Here is a 22143-nt window from a genome sequence, read left to right on the forward strand (position 1 = left end):
CGGTTCAGATCCCCTGTCTCCCAATCTCTCTGCCCCTTCCCTGCTTGAGCTCTCTCAAACTAATTAATTAACTAATTAAACATCGCTCACAAATGGGGGAGGGGCAGAGAGAGACAGAATCTGAAAAAGGATCCAAGCTCTGAGCTGTTAGCACAGAGCCCGATGTATGGCTCAAACTCACAAACTGCAAGATCATGACCTGAGCCAAAGTCAAATGCTTAACACCCAGGTGAGGCCCCCAAGCAGTTTTTTCAACTCATAAAAATATATATACAAATTTTCTATTTGGATATCACACTCTTTCTTGTCTTAAGGAACCAATACTGCTAAATCATTTTCTTTTTTTCTTCTTAATGTTTATTTCGGGGGGGCAGGGAGGAGGGAAGAGAGAGAGAAAGAGAATTTGAGCAGGGGAGGGGCAGGGAGAAAAGGAGACAGAGAATCCAAAGTAGGCTCCGCGCTGTCAGCTGTCAGCACAAAGACAGACGTGGGGCTTGAATCCACCCACCGTGAGATCATGATCTGAGCTGAAGTTGGTCACTCAACCGACTGAGCCACTCCGGTGTCCCAAAATCATTTTCAAAGAGCCTAACAAAGTGAGGGAAGAAACAGGGCAATGACAGAACATGGATGTGGACAGTTATTAGGACAAAGAACATGAATGTGTTTTTCATGCTAAGGAAAAACTGCCAGTTGAGAATTTGAATGAAAAAGGAGAAATCAGGGCTCAGAAAGCTGAAAGGGATGAGAACAAAAAAAAAAAGGCGTCAGGGAGGAACGCTGAAGAGGAAATATACAGAGACTCATAAATATGGAGAACAAACTGAGGGTTAGTAGAAGGGTTGTGGGGGGGATGGGCTAAATAGGTAAGGGGAACTAAGGCATCTACTCCTGAAATCATTGTTGCACTATATGCTAACTAATTTGGATGTAAATTTTAAAAAATAAAAAATAAAATTAAAAAAAAAAGAGGAAATATATGGATAACAGAATAATGACTAGGGCCTGGTGGTTCACTGCCAGTAGTCTCAGTTTACCAAAGAGGCAAGGTAGTTTGATGAGTAAAACTTGTGAAGAATTTGAGGTGGACAGTGAAGTTCTAATACAGTGACTGAAAGGAAGAAGATAAGGTGGTGATCAAGGACAGGTAAATGGCCCAGAAATAAACACTCACATGTATACATAATCTCTAACAAGGTTGTCAACATCATTCAATGGAGAAAAGACAGTCTTTAACAAATGGTGCTGGGAAAACTGGGCATCCACATGCAAAGGAGTAAAGCTGGACCATTATTTTATACCATGTGCAAAAATTAACTCAAAATGAATTAAAGACCTAAAACTAAGATTCAAAACTATAAAATTCCTGGAAGAAAACACAGGGGAAAAGCTGTATGACATATGATTGGGCAATGGATTTCTTGGAATTGACACCAAAAGCATGGGAAACAAAGTAAAAATAGACCAAAAGGACTACATCAAACTTAAAAATGTTTGTGCATCAAAGGACACAATTAACAGGATAAAAAGTCAACCTATAGAATGGGAGAAAATATTTGCAAACCATACAGTTGATAAAAGAATAATATGTAGGATAGATTTTAAAACCCCCCTACAACTCAGTAACACAAAATCAAATAACCCAACTAGAAAATGAGCAAAAGACTTTATACCAGACATTTCTCTAAAAATGATATATGAATGGCCTAATCATCAGGGAAATGGAAATCAAAGTCACCATGGGATAGTACTTCATAACCATTAGGATGACTACTATCCAAAAAGAAAAAAATGAAAATAACTGTTGATAATAATATGGAAAAGATGGAACCCATGTTCATTGTTAATGGAAATGCAAAACAGTGCAACCATTATGGAAACAGTATGGTGATTCCTCATAAAACTAAAATAAAAACTACCATATGATCCAGCAATCCAACTTCTGGGTATATAACCAAAAGAACTGAAAGCAAGGTATTGAAAAAAATATCTACAGGGGCAACTGGGTAGTTCACGGTTTGTGAGCTCAGGCCCTGCATCTGGTGAGCCCTGCTCCTAGCTCCACACTCTTTCCCTCTCTCTGCACCTCGTGGGATTATCTCTCTCTCCTCTGCCCCTCACTCACTCACACTCTCTAAATAAATAAATGAATGAAAGAATAAATAAGAAAAAAAAGAAAAAATATCTGCATACTCATATTCATAACAGCACTATGCATAACAGCCAAGGGTTAATATAAGCAACCTTTGTCCTTCAAGGGATGAATGAATAAATAAAATGTAATATGCACAATACAAACAACAGAATGTTATTTAGCCTTAAAAAGGAAGGAAATTGTATCACAAGGTACATCATTGGTGAACCTTGATATTATACTAAGTAAACCAGTCAAAAAAACAAATACTGTATAAACTCACTTATATGAAGTAACCAAAGTAATACATTCATAGAAACAAAGTCAAATGGTCTCCAAAGGCTAGAAGAAGGGAAAAATGGTGAGTTGTGCAACGGGTGGAAAGCTTCAGTTTTGCAAGATGGAAATATTCTGCAGCTCTGATGCGTAACAATGTGCACTAACACTAATAAACTGCACACTTGAAAATGGTTAAGATGTAAACTTTATGTGGTTTTTTTTTTTTTTTACAATTTATAAGCCCTAGGGAAAGGGACAGGTAAATGGACTGTGGAATGCTGGAGACTCAGCTGAAGTTGGAAATCTCAGATTATTTACAGTGGCACCAATTTAGAAATGCAAAGATAGAACAAGTTACTCAAAAGAGTTTCAGAAACAGTATTTTAGTTTTTATAACCCAAAAGCTAATAGGGAGAGATTAACCAGACAAAAGAATAACTATTTAAATCAATTATATCATCTTATATAGTCCTATCACAATTGAAAAAAAGAAGGACAAATCCTTTAAAATTGACTCCAGACATCCAGTTTCCAGTCTGGTATATAAGAACTTAGAAGTAGCCACACTGCCCAAACAACAAGTAAGAAGCTGAACTAAAAAAACCAAAAAACAAAAAACACAGCTCTTTTTAGATCTATAATAAAAGAAGTTAGGTCACTAACTACCTTCCAAACTCGGAGATAAATACAGAGAATCAAACCTCACCACAGCAGAAATCCCCACAGGAACCAAAATCAACCAATATCAAGGTAGGAAAACCTAAACTGTAATAGACAATTGTTGGAAACTCAGTGTGGGCAAGTTTGAGAGATAAAAACTCCATCACATTACTTAAGTTCTACCAACTACATCGTGTCCAGCTGTAAGGAAAAAAAAAAAAAAATGACAAGACATACTAAAAGGCAAAACAAACAAAAAAGTTTAAAGATAGAGCAAGCATCAGAACCAGACTCAGATATGCAACAGATACTGGAATTATATCAGACTGAAAATTAAAGTAACTATGACTAATACGCTAAAGATCCCAAAGGATAAAGTAAAACAAATGAGCAATGTAAGCAGAGAGATAAAAATTCTAAAGCACTAAAAAGAAATTCTAGAGAAAAAAAATAGAAATGAAGAAAGCCTTTGATGGCTGAAGTAAGAATCTCCAAGCTTGAGGATATCTCAAAAAAAAAAAAAAAAAAAAAAAAATCTACAAAGTGAAAAGCAAAGAGGAAAAAAATAAGGAAAAATAAAATAATATCCAAGAATTATGGAACAACAAAAGGAAGAACATCCATGAAAGAGGACTACAATAAAAGAGAAGAGATGAAGGAATAGGAGAAATATCTGAAACAATAATTACTGAGAATTTCCCCCAATTTAATGTTACACAAAATCCCACAAATCCAGGAAGCTCAGATCCAGGATGCTCAAGGAACATCAAGCAGAATAAATGCCAATAATACTAATTCACCTACATACATCATATTCAAACAACTGAAAATAAAAGACAAATGACATATAAGCTAAAGAAAACAGACCTCACCTATAACAGAAGCAAAGGTAAGAAATTAACTTCTCAAAAATTACACAAGCAAGAAAAGAGTGGAATGAAATATTTAAAGTTGAGAGAAAAAAACAACAAACCTAGAGTGCAGTACTCCATGAAATTATCCTTCGGTAAGAAATATTTTTTTTTCTCACACAAACAAAACTGAAGGAGTTACCAGTAGAGTAAATCTTAAGTTCTCATCACAAGAAAAAAAATTTCTGTGGTGACAGATGCTAACTACACTTACTGTGGTGACCATTTCACAATATATATGAATACTGATTATGTTGTATGCCTGAAATTAATATATTTTATGTCATTTAAACCTCACTAAATACATAAATCGGTAAAAATACATGGTTAGAAAAAGATATACCAATCTAACACTAATCAAAAGCAAACAAGCAAGAGTAGCTACATTGATTTAAAAAAAAAAAAAAAACACTTCAGAGCAAACAAAGTGATCTGGGATCAAGAGGAGCATTTTGATAAAGTGGTCAATTCTTCTCCTAGGAGACATAGAAGTTCTTAACGTGGTATGTATGCACTTACACACAGTACATGTAAGGTAAAAAACAAAACACTATATGTGTGTATACATATATTAAAGATATATATATATATATGGAAGATATATATATGGAAAATATATATATATGGAAACTTCTAGTTCCCTCTATCAGCAATAGACCCAGCAGGCAGAAAACCAGTAAGGACATAATTGAACTAAACAGTATCATCTATCAACTGGACATAATTGACATCTATGGACTACTTCATCTAACAACAAATATACATTCTTCTCAAGCTCACATCAAACATTCACCAAAATATACATTATGGGCCATGAAACACACCTTAACAAATTTAAAAGAACAGAAATCCTATAATGTATGATTTCAAACCACAATCGAGTAAAAGAAAGGTAGCTAAATAATTCCATATTTAGAAATTAAGCGGGGCGCCTGGGTGGCGCAGTCGGTTAAGCGTCCGACTTCAGCCAGGTCACGATCTCGCGGTCCGTGAGTTCGAGCCCCGCGTCAGGCTCTGGGCTGATGGCTCGGAGCCTGGAGCCTGTTTCCGATTCTGTGTCTCCCTCTCTCTCTGCCCCTCCCCCGTTCATGCTCTGTCTCTCTCTGTCCCAAAAATAAATAAAAAACGTTGAAAAAAAAAAGAAAAAAAAAAAAAAGAAAAAAAAAAAAAGAAATTAAGCAACAAACTACTAAATTATCCATGGCTAGAAGATGTCTCAAGACAAATTTTTAAGTAGTCTGAACTAAAAAAAGAAACATACTTATCAAAATTTGTGGGATACAGCAAAAGCACTGTTTACAGAGAATTTTTTTTTTCACACTGTACAGTCCCCTTCAGTGCTCACAGCCCACCAGTGAGGAGGCTGGGCAATGGTTCAGGGCTGCACGCTCCTCTGGCATGGGTACACTATGAAAGGCCCACAGAGAAGGGTCTGCCATCATTCCATCACCATGCACTAGAAAGAAATTTACAGCAACAAATACCCATATTAGAAAAAAATGTAAAATCAATTATCTAAGCCTCCACCTTAGGAAACTATAAAAAGAACAAATTAAATCCAAAATAGGCAGAAAGAAAATAAAAATTAAAGAATAACATGAAACACAGTAAGAAACAGATAAAATCAACAAAACCAAGGGCTGATTCTTTGAAAATACCAATAAAATCAATAAACATACAGTCAGGGTAATTTAAGAAAAAAGACAAAGGATGGAAATCACTAATACCAGAAATAAAAAAAGGGATCACTACAGACCCCATGACTAAAAAGAGAATAAAGGGCACCTATGTGGCTCAGTTGGTTAAGGGTCAAACTTCAGCTCAGGTCATGATCTTGTGGTTCATGAGTTCAAGCCTTCCATCAGGCTCTCCACTGACCAGGCAGAGCCTGCCTGGGATTCTCCCTCTGCCCCTCTCCCACTTGCACTCGCACTCACACGTGCTCTCTCTCTCTCTCTCTCTCTCTCTCTCACTCAAAATACTTTAAAAGCAAAAAATATTTTTTAAAGATAACACTATTAATAATTCAATGCCCATAAATTTGGTAACCTACATGAAATGCACCAATTCCTTAAGACATAATCTGTCAAAACTCACACAAGAAATAGATCTATATCTATTAAATAAATAGAATAAATAATAACCTTCCAAAACAGAAAGCACCAAATTCATTAGTGAATTCTATCACACATTTAGTAAGAAAGAATTTCTGGGGAAAAAATAAAAGAAGAAGAAAGAAAGAAATTCTGGGGCACCTGAGTGGCTCAGTCAGTTAAGCATCCAACTTCGGCTCAGGTATGATCTTGCAGTTTGTGAATTCCAGCCCCGTGCTGACAGCTCAGAGCCTGGAGCCTGCTTCAGATCGTGTGTGTGTGTGTGTGTGTGTGTGTGTGTGTGTGTGTCCCTCCCCCGCTCATTCTCTCTCTCTCTCTCTCTCTCTCTCTCTCTCTCTCTCTCTCAAAAATAAATCAAACTTTAAAAAAATTAAAAAAAAAAATAAGACAGAAATTCTATCAATTCTCTACAATCTTTCAGAGGATAAAACAAATAACTTTTAACTCATCCTTTGAGACCGGTATTACCTTAATACCAAAACCAGACAAAAACATTACAACAAAACTGCAGACCAGCATCATTCACAAACATAGCTGCAAAAATCCTCAAAAAAAATTTTTAAAAACCAGCAAATTAAATCCAACAATGTATAAAAAGATTAATACACCACGACCAAGTGGGATTTATCTCAGGTATGTAAGGCTGGTTCAGCTTTCAAAAATCAATTGATGTATAATGTAATCCATCACATTAACAAACAAAAAGGAAAAAAAATATCTTAATCATGTCAATACATGTAGCAAACCATTTGACAAAATTCAACACCCGTTCATAAAAAAACAAAAACATTCTCAAAACCAGAAACAGAGGTAAACTTCCTCAACTTAATAAAGAGTAGCTACAAAAACTAACATCAAACTTTATTTTTTTTTACTTTAAAATTTTTGTCAGGCACCTGGGTGACTCAATCAGTTAAGTGACTGAGTTCAGCTCAGGTCATGATCCTATGGTTCATGAGTTCAAGCCTCACATCAAGCTGTCAGCAGAGCCAGCTTCGGATCCTCTGTCCCCTTCTCTCTCTGCCCCTCCCCTGCCTGTGCACTTGCGTGCTCTCTCTCTCTCTCAAAAATAAACAAAACAAATTTAATTTTCATTAGTTAACATACAGTGCAATATTGGTTTCAATCTCTGATTGATTTATTTCGCTTAGCATATATTTTGGTTCCATCCACATCATTTTAAAGGCAAGATTTCATTCTTTGTGATGGCTGAGTAATACTCCATTGTTTGTGTGTGTGTGTGTCTGTCTGTATATCTGTATATATATATACATGTATATATATACATCTGTGTATATATATATGTGTATATATATACATACAGATATACAGATGTATGTATATACATGTATATATATGTATATATCTGTATATACATACATCTGTATATATATGTATATATATACATACAGATATACAGACAGACACACACACACACACCAATTTTTTAAATGTTTTTTTAATCTTTATTTTTGAGAAATAGCATTAACAGTGCAAGCGGAAGAGGAACAGAGACAGAGGGAGACACAGAATCTGAAGCAGGCTCTAGGCTCTGAGCTGTCAGCACAGAGTCCAACACGGGCCTCAAACTCACAAACTGCGAGATCATGACCTGCCCTATAGGAGTCAGATGCTTAACCGACTGAGCCACCCAAGCGCCATATACTAATCTTCTTTATCCTTTCATCAGTCAATGAACATTTGGGCTCTCTCCAAATTTGGCTATCGTTGACAATGCTGCTATAAACACTGGGGTGCATGGATCCCTTTAAAATTCGTATTTTTGTATCCTTTTGGTAAATACCTAATAGAGCAAATGCTGGATCATGGGATAGTTCTATTTTTTGTTTTTTGAAGAACCTCCATACTGTTCTCCTGAGAGGCTGCACCAGTTTGCAAAACAACTAACATCATACTTAATGGTAAGGAAGTCAAAGTTTTCTAAGATCAGGAACAAGGAAAGGATGCCCCTGCTCCTTTACATCATCATACTGGTAGTCCTAGCTGATACAGTAAGAAAAGGAAATAAAAGATACACAAGTTGGTAAGGAAGAAATAAAACTACTGTATCTTTGTAGACAACATGACTGTCCACGTAGAAAATCCAGAAGAGCTGATTAAAAAAATCCTGGAAATAATAAGCAAGTTCGAAGGATACAACAGTAATATAAAAAAGGCAATCGCTTCCCTATATACCAGCAATGAACAAGCAGAATTTGAAGATTTATATTAGCAACCCCAAAAATGAAATACAGTTCATCCTTGAACAATGCAGGAGTTGGGGTGCCAACCTTCTGTTCAGTTGAAAATCCACATATAACTTTTGACTCCCCCAAAATTTTACTAATAACCCACTAATTGACTAAAAGCCTTACCAATAACATAAACAGGAGATTAATACATATTTTGCATGTGACATCATGTCGTATTCTTATAATAAAACCAAAGAACAAACATTAAGAAAATCATAAAGAAGAAAAAAAAAGAAAACCATAGAAGAAAATACATTTACAATACTATACCTCATTTATTAAAAAAAATTCACATATAAATGGACACGTGCAGTTCAAACCATGTTGTTCATTAGTCAACTGTAGTTATATATCTAACAGAACAGGTGTAAGATCTACTAAGAGTAACTACAAAACTCTGATGAATGAAATCAAAGAACTAAATAAATGGAGATGTCCCATGTTCACGGGAAGATTTGATCTTGACAAGATGTCAGTTTTTCCCAACTTCGTTATAGATTCAAAGCAATCCCAATCAAAATCCCAGTGAGTTATTTTGTGGATATCAACAAAGTGATCCTAAAGTTTATATACAGAGGCAGAAAACCCAGAGTAGCCAACACAACACTGAAGAAGAAAAAAGCTGGAAGAACAGACACTACCTGACTTCAATACTTACATAAAGCTAGAGTAATCAAGACAATGTGGTATTAGGTGATCCCTTCTCAAGTACTGACAAGATGGCAGAAGTGGAGCAAAAGAAGACCACCTTCCACAAATTCACCTACCGTGGCATGGACCTCAACCAGCTGCTGGATATGTCCAAAAGCAGTTGATGCAGCTGTACAGCACCTAGCAGCAGTGGAGGCTGAATTGGGGTTTGCGGGGGAACAGCACTCACCGGTGACACAGAGTCAACTGAGGTCTGACAAAGGAGCAAATGAAATATAATGGAGAAAATAAAGGGTTTGTGAACAACTGACATCCACATGCAAAAAAACAAAAACAAAAAAATCTAGACACAGACCTTATACCCTTCACAAAATTTAACTCAAAATGGATCACAAACCTAATGGAAACATAAAACTATAAAACTTCTAGAAGATAACACCAGAAAATCTAAATTGACCTCAGGTTTGGTGATGACTTTTTAAGATACAACACCAAAGGCACATTCCATGAAAGAATGGATATGCTGTACTTCATCAAAATTAAAAATTTTGTTCTGGAAAAAAAAAGTTTTGTTCTGCAAAATACACTGTCAAGAGAATAAAGACAGGTCACAACTGGGAGGAAATACTTGTAAAAGAAACATTTGAGAAAAGACTATTATCCAATATACAATACTAACAACTGACAATAAGAAAACAAGCCAATTTTGGGAATGCAAGCTGGTGCAGCCACTCTGGAAAATAGTATGGAAGTTCCTCAAAAAACTAAAAATAGAACTACCCTTCCACCCAGCAACTGCACTACGTATCAGAATAGCCAATATCCAGAACACTTACAAACCAAATGCTGGCAAGACTGAGATGCTACAGGAACTCTCATTTATTTCTGGTAGAAATACAAAATGGTACAGACACTGTGGAAGACATTTTGGCAGTTTTTTATAAAACTAAACATATACGTATATATGATCCAGCAACGATGCTCCTTTGTATTTACTCAGAAGAGTTGAGAACTTAAGTGCACCCAAAAACCTGTACAGATGTTTATAGCCAAATCTTCAAAGCAACCAAAATGTTCTTCAGTAGATGAATAGGTAAATAAACTGTGATACATGTAGACAAGAGAATATTATTCAGCACTTTAAAACAAATCAACTTTTAGGGCACCTGGGTGGCTCAGTTGGTTGAGCGTCTGACTCTTGATTTTGGCTTAGGTCATGATCCCAGGGTCGTGGGAACAAACCCACACTGGGCTCCAGATTGAGTGTGGAGCCTGCTTGAGATTCTCTCTCTTACTCTATTCCCCTCCCAGTCTCTTCCTGGCTCACAAACGTGCTGTCTCCAGTAAAATTTTTAAGAATCTTTAAAATAAACGAGTTATCAAGTCATGAAGAGATATACAGACTTAGGTGTGCACTGCTGAATGGAAAGAGCCAATTTGAAAAGGCTACATACTGTAGGATTCCAACCATATGACATTCTGGAAAAGCAAAATTATAGAGACACTAAAAAGACAGTGGTTGCCAGGGAGGAGGGGGAAAGATGGATGAACAGGTAGAGCACAAAGGATCTTTAGGGAAATAAAACTACTCTGTGTGACACAATAATGGTGTATACATATCATTATACATTTGTCAAAACCCACGGATTGTACACCTTGAGTGAACCCTAAGGTAATCTATGGACTTTGGGTGATAATGAGGTGTCACAGTAGGTTCGATTGTAACAAGGACACCCCTCTGCAGGGAATGTTGATAATGAGAGAGGCCAAGCATGTGTGGAGAAAGGGAGTATGTGGAAAATATCTGTACCTTCTGCACAATATTGCTGTGAACATAACTGCCCTAAAACTGTGCAAAAAATTAAAAATTTTTAACTTTAATTCTCAACAAAATACTCTCATCAAAATGAATCCAAAACACATTAAAAGTATTATACACCCAATATATGGCCAACTGAGGTTTATCCCAGGAATGCAAGGAAGGTTCAATATTAGAAAATCAATCAAGAATACATCATTTTGGGGCACCTGGGTGGTTCAGTTGGTTGAGTGACTCTGGACTTTGGCTCAGGTCGTGATCCCAGGGTCATGGGATTGAGCCCCACGTCAGGTTCTATGTGGAGCCTGAAGATTCTCCACCCCCCCACTTTGGATTCTGTGTCTGCCCCTCCCCGCCTTGTGCTCTGTCTGTATCTCTCAAAAACAAACATTAAAAAAATTTTTTTTAAATAAAGTGAAATGGCAACATACAGAATGGGAGAAAGTATTTGGAAATTATATCCAATATATAATTTCTGCAACTCAACAAGAAAACAAATATTCAATTAAAAGCCCAAGACAAAGAACCTGACAACACATTTCTCTATAAAGAAAATATACAAATGGTCAGTAAGCCAGAAAAAGATGCTCAACATTATTAGTAATCAGGAAAATTCAAATCAAAACCACAATGAAAAACCACATCTATCAGGATGGCTAAAATTTAAAAAGAAAGATATAAAAAAAAGAAAATTACAAGTCTTGTCAAGGATGTAGAGAAACTGGAACCCTCTTACAGGCTGGTGGGGATGTAAAACGGTGAAGCCACTATGGGAAAAAGTTTGGGATTCATCAAAAGTTAAACAGATTATGACCAGCAATTCTATTCCAGGAAATATACCCAAAAGAATTGAAAACAAGGTCACAAATAGATATTCATACACCCATGTACACAGCAGCATTACTGCAAAATTCAAAAGGTAGAAACAACCCAAGTGTAAAACAATCTAGATATGAAAAGACAAATACTGTAAGCTCCCACTTACATGAAATATCAAATACAAGCAAATTCATAAAGAAAGATTTGCAGAGGGGCGCATGGCGGAGGGGCGCATGGGGTGGCTCAGTCGGCTGGGCGTCTGACTTCAACTCAGGTCATGATCTCACGGTTTGTGGGTTCAAGCCCCGCATTGGGCTCTGTGCTGACAGCTCAGAGCCTGGAGCGTGCTTCAGATTCTGTGTCTCCTCTCTCTAGCCCTCCCCAACTTGTGCTCTGTCTCTCAAAAATAAATAAATGTAAAAAAAATTTTTTTTAAAGAAAGATTAGTGGTAATCAGAAGGTAAGAGGAGAAACCTGACTAGTTACTACTTGTCACTAAGTTTCTACACACAAAATTTTTTTTACCAAGTTTCTACCTGAAGTGATAAAAAGTTTCTAGAAATAGTCGTAGTAGTTGAACATTATGAATAGAACTAATACAACTGAACTGTACATTTAAAAGTGATTAAAATGAAGGAGCATCTGGGTGGCTCAGTTGGTTAAGTGTCCAACTTCAGTTCAGGTCATGATCTCACACTTCATGAGTTGGAGCCCCATGTTGTGCTCTGTGCTGACATCTCAGAGCCTGGATCCTGCTTCGGATTCCGTGTCTCCTTCTCTCTGTCCCTTCCCCACTTGCACTGTCTCTCTCTGTCTCTCAAAAAATGAATAAATGTTAAAAAAAATAAAACTTTTTAAAAAGTGGTTAAAATGAAGGCTGGGAAGATGGTGTGGTGGTGAAAGAGGACCCTAACTAAGCCTGCCTCATCCCACAGATAAAACTAGAGAACACGCACTTCAGTGTAAGTAACACACAAAATGATCCAAAGACTAGCAGAACAAATTCCACAACTAAAGGTTGAGAAGAGGCCACATGGAATAAGGTAGAAAGGTGAGGAGACCTGGTTTAGGAGCAAAACGGACCATGGCCATCCACGGCTTGCAGGGAGTCAGTAGTGTAGTGAAGGGAAATAGTTTATCACACCAGGGAGCCCTCATGGGGCAGATGAATTGCCATAATAGCTGGCTCTGAAAGAGGGGCCAAGGAATTTAAAAATCAAGATCTAGCTCTGAGAACCTGGTGAGCATTAGGAAGGGGGAGTCCCCACCCTTAAAGTACCACAGCATACAGAGATACAGCATAGAAGCAGCAGTTTGAAAATCATCTGGGGCATATAGGTGAATGAGTTATTTATTCATCTCAGGGCATCCAAATTGGTAATGAAAAAATAAAACTTCCACTACTTGCAGATGACATGATACTAAACATAGACTCCACCAAAAAACTACTAGAACTGATAAATTCAGTAAAGCCAATATGCAGAAATCTATATGAAGCAGCAAACAGAAATTAAGAAAACAATCCCATTTACAACTGCACCAAAAACAACAAAATGTCTACGAATAAATTTATCCAAAGAGGTGAATACTATAAAACAATGATGAAAGAAACTGAAGATAACACACTCAAAAAATGGAAAGACATTCCACACTCATGGATTGGAGGAACAAATATTAAAATGTCTACTGACCCACAGCAATCTACATATTCAATGCAATCTCTTTCAAAATAGCAACAGCTATTTCCACAACAGCTCTAGCTCTATTTCCACAGAGCTAGAACAATCCTAAAATTTGTATGCAACCACGTAAGATCCCAAGCAGCCAAAACAATTCTTGGACAAGACAAAAAAACTGGATGTATCACAATTCTGGAGTTAAGTTATACTACAAATCTGCAGTAATCAAAACAGTATGGTACTGGCACAAAAACAACACACAGAAGAATAGAATAAAAAACCCAAAAACAAACCCATAATTATATGGTCAATCTCCAACAAAGGAGGAAAGAATAATGCAATGAGAAAGTCTCTTCCACAAATTGTGTTGGGAAAACTAAACAGCTACATGCAAAAGAAAGAAACTGGACCACTTTTTTATACCAAACACACACACACACACACACACACACACACGCGCACACACAACCTCAAAAGGGATCAAGGACCTAAATGTGAGTCCTGAAACCATAAAAATCCTAGAAGAGAGCGCAGGAAGTAACTTCTCTGACATTGGCAATAGAAACCTTTTCCTGAACAGGTCTCCTGAGACAATGGAAATACAAGAAAAAATACACTACTGGGACAACATCAAAATAAAAAGCTCCAGGAGAAGATATTTGCAAATGACATCCAAAATATAAGAATTTATACAACTCAACACCCAAAAAACTAATAATCCAATTTAAAAATGGACAGAAGACAATGTAGTAACATTTCTCCAAAGACGCCATACAAGATGGTCAACAGACACATGAAAAGATGTCCAATATCACTCATCATCCAGGAAATGCAACTCAAAACTACAATGAGATATCATCTCACCCGTCAGAATGGCATACGCGCACGCGTGCACGTGCATGCACACACACACACACAAAAGTTGACAAGGATGTGGAGAGAAAGGAGCCCTCTTGCACAGCTGGTGGGAATGCAATTGTGAAGCCAATCTGGAAAACAGCATGGAGGTTCCTCAAAAAGTTAAAATAGAGCTACCATATGATCCAGTAATAGCAACTATTGGCTATTTACCCAAAAAATACAAAAACACTAATTCAAAGGGATACATGCACCTCTATGTTTATCGCAGCATTATTTACAAGAGCTAAGTTATGGAAGCAGCCCAAATGTCTATCAATAGTTAAATGGATAAAGATGTGGGGGTGTGTGTGAAGTAACAATGGATTATTACTCAACCATAAAATAAAATGAAATCTTGCCATTCTCAACGACATGGATGGAGCTAGAGTATAATATGCTAAGTGAAATAAGTCAGTCAGAGTAAGACAAATTACCCTATGATTTCACTCAGTGTGGATTTAAAAAACAAAACAAGCAAAGGAAAAAAAGAGAGACAAATCAAGAAACAGACTTTTAACTATAGAGAACAAACTGATGGTTACCAGAGAAGTGAGAGGCAATGAAATAGCTAATATGGATTAAAAACTTAAACTTATCATGATAAGCACAGAATAATGTATAAAATTGTTGAATCACTATATTGTATACCTGAAACTAATATAACACTCTACGTTAACAATAAATTAAAATAAAACTTTTTTAAAAAGGCATTAAAATGGCAAATATTGTTATATATATTTTACTACAATGTAAAATATCAATAACATAACATACCAAAATTCATCACACTATATACTTTATTTTTTAAAATTTTTTTTTTTTCAACATTTTTTATTTATTTTTGGGACAGAGAGAGATAGAGCATGAACGGGGGAGGGGCAGAGAGAGAGGGAGACACAGAATCGGAAACAGGCTCCAGGCTCCGAGCCATCAGCCCAGAGCCCGACGCGGGGCTCGAACTCACGGACCGCGAGATCGTGACCTGGCTGAAGTCGGACGCTTAACCGACTGCGCCACCCAGGCGCCCCAATATACTTTAATAAATGAGTGGACTATATGGCATGGGAATTATATCTCAATAAAGCTGTATAAAATATTTTATTTTATATCAAAATAGTGACATATACTCAGAAAACTATTCCATGACCTTAGTATGACAGTATTGTGTGTACATCCTTAACAGGATATATTTTAAAAGAACTACAATCTTAAACTTCATTCAGTATTAACAAATACCTGAGAAAAACAAGTCAAGGACTGAACTGTAGTTCATCATAAATATTTTTGAAAGCAAAGAATGAATATAGCAGAACTGGGTACACAAGGCCTCTATCCCCCTCCCCAAATTTATAAATTTAAGATAAGAAGTAGTTTATGACAACTTTCTTCCCCTTTTAAAAAATGAAGATTCCCACAAGTTAAATGTCAACATATAATAGAAAAGCCAACTCCACTATTTTGCTTCCAAATATCTCATTAAAGAAGACAACCTTAAGATAACTGAACAGCAATTATTAAAGAATAATCTATAGAACAAATGGCGCCTGGGTGGCTCAGTCGGTTAAGCGTCCGACTTCAGCTCAGGTCATGATCTCACGGTTCATGGGTTCAAGCCCCACGTCAGGCTCTGTGCTGACAGCTCAGAGCCTGGAGCCTGCTTTGGATTCTGTGTCTCCCTCTCTCTCTGTCCCTCCCCCACTCACTCTCTCTCTCTCTCTCTCAAAAATAAATAAACATTAAAAAAAATTTTTTAAAGAATAATCTATAGAACCATAAAATTGGGGGAAACATGATAATCTTCTGTCCCCATTCTGTTCATTTTATAAAGGAACTAAAGCCTTAAGGAAGTTAAGTGCCTTGTTTAAGGATACATAGATAGGAAGAAAAGAGCCAACATTATCCATAATTCAGTCAGTCCATGATTCAGGACATCCATGAATCAGTCACTACTTCTCTTCATGACATTTTATGCCACTGTAAGCAAATATTTGAATTCATCTAACCTCCTAACTATCAGAACAGATGTAGGGCTGAAAATAAAAACACTGAGACCTGGAGAGATGCCACATTACCCTCATCTTGCACAGACAACTGACTCCCCACTCCTAGGTCCCCAACACCTCCTGGAAAGAGCTTAAGCAAATGGATTTGTTCTCAGTACAAACTAATGGGCTCCAAACTTATGGAGTCCTCTGAAAAGTATGAGGGCAGGGGTTATAGAAGCAGATATGCAAAGTCAAGATACTGAAATGATGTGTTCCCCAAACCCCTTCCTGTGGAAGATAAGGTTAAACACAGAACAAACGTAAGACTCAAGTAAAAGAAAAAAATATGGAGGATCAAACCAGAACCAACTTTCAGTTAACAAAAACATAGATAAGGGGGTAGAAATCAGGGCAGAAATCCTCAAATAACACAATGTCTCAGAACTGAAGGAAATACGTTTTCCAATTGAAAGGAAACTTCCGGGGCGCCTGGGTGGCTCAGTCAGTTAAGTGTCCAACTTCGGCTTAGGTCATGATCTTACTGTTTGTGGGTTCGAGCCCCACGACGGCTTCTGTGCTGACAGAACTGAGCCTGGAGCCTACTTTGGATTCTGTGTCTCCCTCTCTCTCTACCCCTCCCTCACTCACGGTCTCTCTCTCTCTCTCTCTCTCTCAAAAATAAACATTTTTTAAAAAATGTTTTAAAAGAAAGGAAACTTCCAGAAAACCTACAAGATATCAATAACAAGAATCACATCAGATTTCTAACAATACAAATGATCAGAAAATGAAGCAATACTTTTAGAATCTGACAAACAAAACTATAAATTAGATAAAAGACTTCTTCAGGGATACAATGTTAAAAAAAAAAAAAAAAATTCCCAACCATTCCTTCTCAAAGCAAACATGATTGTGCTACACCAAAATAGAGGAAGTCAAGAGGACATGAGTTACAAGAAACCAAGAGTTTAATACAGAAAAAAAGTGAAGGGAATTCTAAGGATGATGATAAAGCAAAGTCCCAGGACTAGAACTGTGTAGCAAAGAGAAGCAGAAGTCAGTCCAGACTCCAGGAGTAAGACAAGAGTGCTCCAGAAGCAAGACACTTAAAAAATTTTAAGCTGAGGAGCACCTGGGTGGCTCAGTCAGTTAAGTGTCCAACTTTGGCTCAGGCCATGATCTCACAGTTTATGAGTTGGGAGCCCTGCATTGGGCTCTCTGCTGTCAGCACAGATCCCACTCCAGATCTTCTGTCCCTCTCTTTCTGCCCCTCCCCTGCTCATGCTTTCTCTCTCTCTCTCTCAAAAATAAACACTTAAAAAAAAAATTAAGCTGAAATTGACAGATTATGTGATCTCTTTGATCACACTTGAGAGTTAAACTGAGTTTGGGTAAAGAATTAGTAATACATCATTGATAACTAAACATACCAAAACATAAAGCAAATATTAACTCCAGGAAAAATAAAACTACATATTAAAGGTGATTCAAATGTAAAAATATGCTATGATATGTACCTTCCCATAACTACATAAACACAAACTATTCATTTAACTAAAAAGTACAACAACAGAACTAGAAGAATAAGGAGGAGAAATAAGATCTGTGGACAGAAATCTGGAGGAACAGTGTAGAAAGTGTCTAAAATGTTGAAAAGGAGATGGAGAAATAAAAGTATGTATATATGTTGTTCACAAGTCTGAAGTATAGGTGGTAAGTGGCAGAACAAACAACTAAGAGCCGTCAGGTTGCCTCTGAGCAGTAGGAATTAGGGGTGTGGAATGGGAAGCCAACTGAACAGAAATCTAGGAAAACTAAATAGAAGCCAACTAGAGAAAGAAAAATTAAAGAAACACAAGTGATATTTTCAATAAGGACAAAAGCAGGTGTGAAGGAATAGAAAATGACAAAAGAGGAGACAAACAAATGAAAGCATAATGAAAGCCTGGGAACATAGGACTATGGACCCATCACTGCATTCCAGAAGTTGGACATCACAGAAAGCATAGTCAGTTCACATGTGGTCAGTCTCTACCAAATTACGAGCCAAGTAAATACTAATCTTTCTACTCTTCACAACCAGTCTCTGCCTCCTCCATCTCCCTTCCAAAGCACCCTGTTTTGTCCTTTCACTTAGACCTAAGTTTATAGAATACCACCACCTGTTATAAAAGTTACTCACTTGCTAATCAAAATCCCACTGAAATCCCCAGGTTCTAAAGTAAATGATTTCTCATGTTTGAAGAAAAACATCTGATTAAAATACTACTCTTTAAATGTAAAACAGAGGTAGCCATAATAACCAGTCCTTCAAATTTTGCCCTGACCCCCTATTTGATGGAAAAGTTAGGTAGTTCAAAGAACATTCTAAATTCTGTCTAGACCAGTGCCTCTCAATCTTTTGGGAGTTAGAATCCTCACTAAAAATCTCATGAAAGCTCTAAACTTGCTTTTTAACAAGTGTATCAGTTTCAGTGGTACAGAAACCCGTAAAAAGTTCTGTTTTAGACTCTGACACCACGTTTGTGTTTAGGACTATGCCAGCAGCTTGAAATTACAGTCTCTTTGTAGGTACTGATTTCTCTCTTCTGATGGAACAGGCTACTCCATTACTCCTATAAAAACTAAAACAGACCTACTACCAAAATCCTACAGAGACACCTATTTGACCTTTAACAAGTACCTTAATCTCTCCAGGTTTCAATATCCACTGGATTGTTGGGAACACAGCATATGATAACATATGCCTAGTAAATGATCGAAGAAACAATTATAGCTATTATAATCATGTCGGTCCCTGGATTTTTTTTAAATTTCCTAACACCTCTTTATTTTCATAGGCCCTCGCCGAGAAGAGACCTTGAATGACTGTCCTTACTATGTGCCAAGCATGGCTCTAAAGGTTTAATATGGGTCATCCTATATACTCCTATCAACACCATTACTCCATCTTATTGATGAAGTGCAACTTGCCTATCAACACCATTACTCCATCTTATTGATGAAGCGTAACTTGCCTGAAATCATAGTTTATAAATGGCAATGCTGTGATTCAACTCCCAAGCAAACTGACTCAAGATCTTGTGCACACCACCCACCCTTATCCTTTTTCCCCACCCGCCACATTCAATCACTAAAATTCCAATGAATCCAAAATATATCTGGCATACTATCTTAAAAGAGGAAATATACGCTGAGCATGTTGTCAAAAAGCTTAAAAATTTTAAGCCATAGTAACAATGGCCCGTAAGAAACTCAGAATTCCCAAGACTGCGTTTGTCAAAAAGGCAAATAGGCCTCTTAAGAGCGGTGGGAATGGGAACGAAGTGTGAAGAGTAGGAGCAGAACCGTTTCATAAACGCACAATGACAGATGCCTCAAAATAGGGGGACTTCCAGTGTCATGTGCGTGGTCAGGGAATTCCAACTGTAGTTGCCCCAGCTCCGGTCCGCTTGATGCTTACGACCGTCGCCCGTCAAAGAAGGAAAAAGCCCATCGGGGAGCTGCGTCAGTCCCCCGCTGGGTTCCATCGACCTCCAAAGCCTGAAAGATGCCGCTTCCACCACAGCGGGTAAGTGTCCGGGACACAGGAAGAAATCCGCCGCATATGGCAGGCGCCTGAACGCGAGAGACGAGGCCGCGCGGGCGCAGCCAAAGAACCCCCGGACGGGATGGGCCCTCGAGCGAAGACCGTCAGGAGCAGGCCAGGAGGAAGAGGAAGAGCAGGCGCCAACGGCAGCCCGCCGCGGACTCCCTCCTCCCCCTCCAGCTCGCGAGCGCCACGCCGCCCACCGGACCGCGCGAGCCGACCGGCGCCTCAACGCGCCAGGGAGCGGCGGCCGCCGGGAGCCATGACGCCGGCGCTGCGCCGTGCCATGGCAGGGCCAGGGCGGAGGCCGCCCGGCTCTCCAGGCCCCGCTCACCTCTCGGGGCGACGGGACAGAGCTCTGCACCGAGGCGATGTACCGCTCCACGTCGGCCTTGCTGCGCCTCATCGCGCCAGCGACCTAACTCCCAAGGCGCGGGAGGCCAGAGCCGAGGCCCACAGCGGTCTCCGTCTCCAGGAGCGAGCGAAGCGCCCGAAAGCCAGTGACGCAGCGTCGTCGCCGACCGAGGAGAGGTTCAGCCCGCGTGCGTGTTGCGACAGCACTGTGCGCCACGCCGACGTCGGCGTCGCTCCCGCCGCGAAGCCGACTGGCTGGCTCCGCCCTAGGCTCCGCGCGGTCCCTCCGAGACCTGGTGGGATTTGGGCTGTCAGAGCGTGGGTAGTGAGATTCCGGAAAGGAGAGTTCAACGCCGCGCTGGTTCCAAGGGTTAGTCACTGGATCAACGAGATAATGTTTTCCCAGATGGGTTCTCAAAACTTTGGGCCGTTTCTTCGTAATCTTCATTACGCGATGCCGTGGAAAGAAAAAGCATTTTCAGCCCATTTTGGTGAGCGGGTAAATTGAAAAAACCTTTCTGGAGGCTGTTGGTTAAATAGATTATGTCGGACACGTGTGAATACGAAGCAATACATGTTAAAAATCCATGTTTTTTAAAAAAAAACATGTTATATGAGAAAATTTAAAGTGCATAATTAAAAGATAGGCCATAAATACAGTTTTTAGACTATTATAATGGAATAATTTGAATAGCCCCCCAGATTTATATATATTTCAATAGCAGAGCCGTATATACCCAAATATTTACACTAGTCATCTCAGGATGAGTCTTCTGTATTTTCCAAATCTTCAAAAATGTTTACTTCCACCACCACGCTCCCCCTCCCCCACGACCCTGAGACTGCTTTTATTGCATGGCTTTCTCAGAACGGGAATAAATCAACTTCTTAAGTCAAATATTCTGACAATGATACTCCTCAATTTATATACAGGTCTGGAAAAAACTTATTTGAATTCAAATTATATTTCAACAATAAAGAATACATTTTCCATTTAGGGGCGCCTGGGTGGCTTAGTTGGTTGAGCGTCCCACTCTTGGTCTGGGCTCAGGTCATGATCTCACAGTTTGTGTGTGAAATACAGCTCAGCATCTGGCTCTGCGCTTACAGCTGGGAGCCTCCTTTGGATTCTCCCCCTCTATCTCTTTCTCTCTCTCTCTCTCTTTTTCTGCCCATCCCTCGCTCACCCTTTCAAAATAAACTTCAAAAAATACATTTACCATTTAAAAATAGTACTTTGTTTTGATTAATTTATCTAATTTGTGAAATTACACAGTTTACTTTGAAACGGGAGGTTTTCGGTTCTTTGTATTTTTGCGGTCAGATACATCTTTCATACCTATTCTTTATAAGAAAAACACTACTGTTTTATAAATCATTCTGTTCTTGAGAGCAATTCAAAATGAGCAAAATTCTATAATGAACAAAAATTATTTTTCTTCCTGCAAAACCATTTTTGGTCAGGACCACTGAACCAGTACAAATGAAGTGAGCCATAACACCTACTAACAGTTTATGTGCATATAAGTGGGCGTCCCTCAATTGTTCTACCTCTGATGAAGGCAGGGAACTCTACACTAATCTACACAGCCCCTCCATCCAAACTTTCGTTACAGAAAACAATGTTACCAGCAGGCTTTTTAGAATATCCAGTGTAATACCAGCTTAGAACAAGTACCAGTGGAAACAAAGAACAGAAGAAAACTTTTAAAAATTGAATCATTATCCTCAGGAATATCTGAGTATATATTGTAACCATAAAACAAAAACAAGTCACTAAAAATGTTTACTTTTGAAATTTGATTTTTAAAATCTTAATTTAAGGATGCCTGGGTGGCTCAGTTGGTTGAACATCCGACCCTTGTTTTTGGCTCAGGTCATCATCTTGTGGTTTGTGAGTCCGAGCCCCACATTGGGCTCTGTGCTGACAGCTCAGAGCCTGGAACCTGCTTCAGATTCTGTGTCTCCCTCTCTCTCTGCCCCTACCCCACTCGTGC

At 38.4% G+C, this 22143-nt stretch overlaps 1 protein-coding gene and 1 non-coding gene across 3 annotated transcripts in view; both read right to left on the reverse strand.

The window, feature by feature from the left end:
* Positions 1 to 20279, reverse strand: part of RANBP2 (RAN binding protein 2) — an 81540-nt gene extending 61261 nt beyond the window's left edge. For both annotated transcript variants that reach the window (XM_042981053.1, XM_042981052.1), the window contains exon 1: positions 20127 to 20279. In XM_042981053.1, coding sequence (XP_042836987.1) covers positions 20127 to 20198 — 72 coding nt within the window. In that variant the 5' untranslated portion in view covers positions 20199 to 20279. The remainder of the gene's footprint in view (positions 1 to 20126) is intronic.
* LOC122237527 lies at positions 5303 to 5439 on the reverse strand. The gene has a single exon (XR_006216129.1). It is a non-coding gene; the product is annotated as a small nucleolar RNA SNORA42/SNORA80 family (small nucleolar RNA).
* Positions 20280 to 22143: the final 1864 nt, after the last annotated feature.

The sequence above is a fragment of the Panthera tigris genome, chromosome A3, assembly GCF_018350195.1.
Source record: "Panthera tigris isolate Pti1 chromosome A3, P.tigris_Pti1_mat1.1, whole genome shotgun sequence".
Classification (NCBI taxonomy): Eukaryota; Metazoa; Chordata; class Mammalia; order Carnivora; family Felidae; genus Panthera; species Panthera tigris.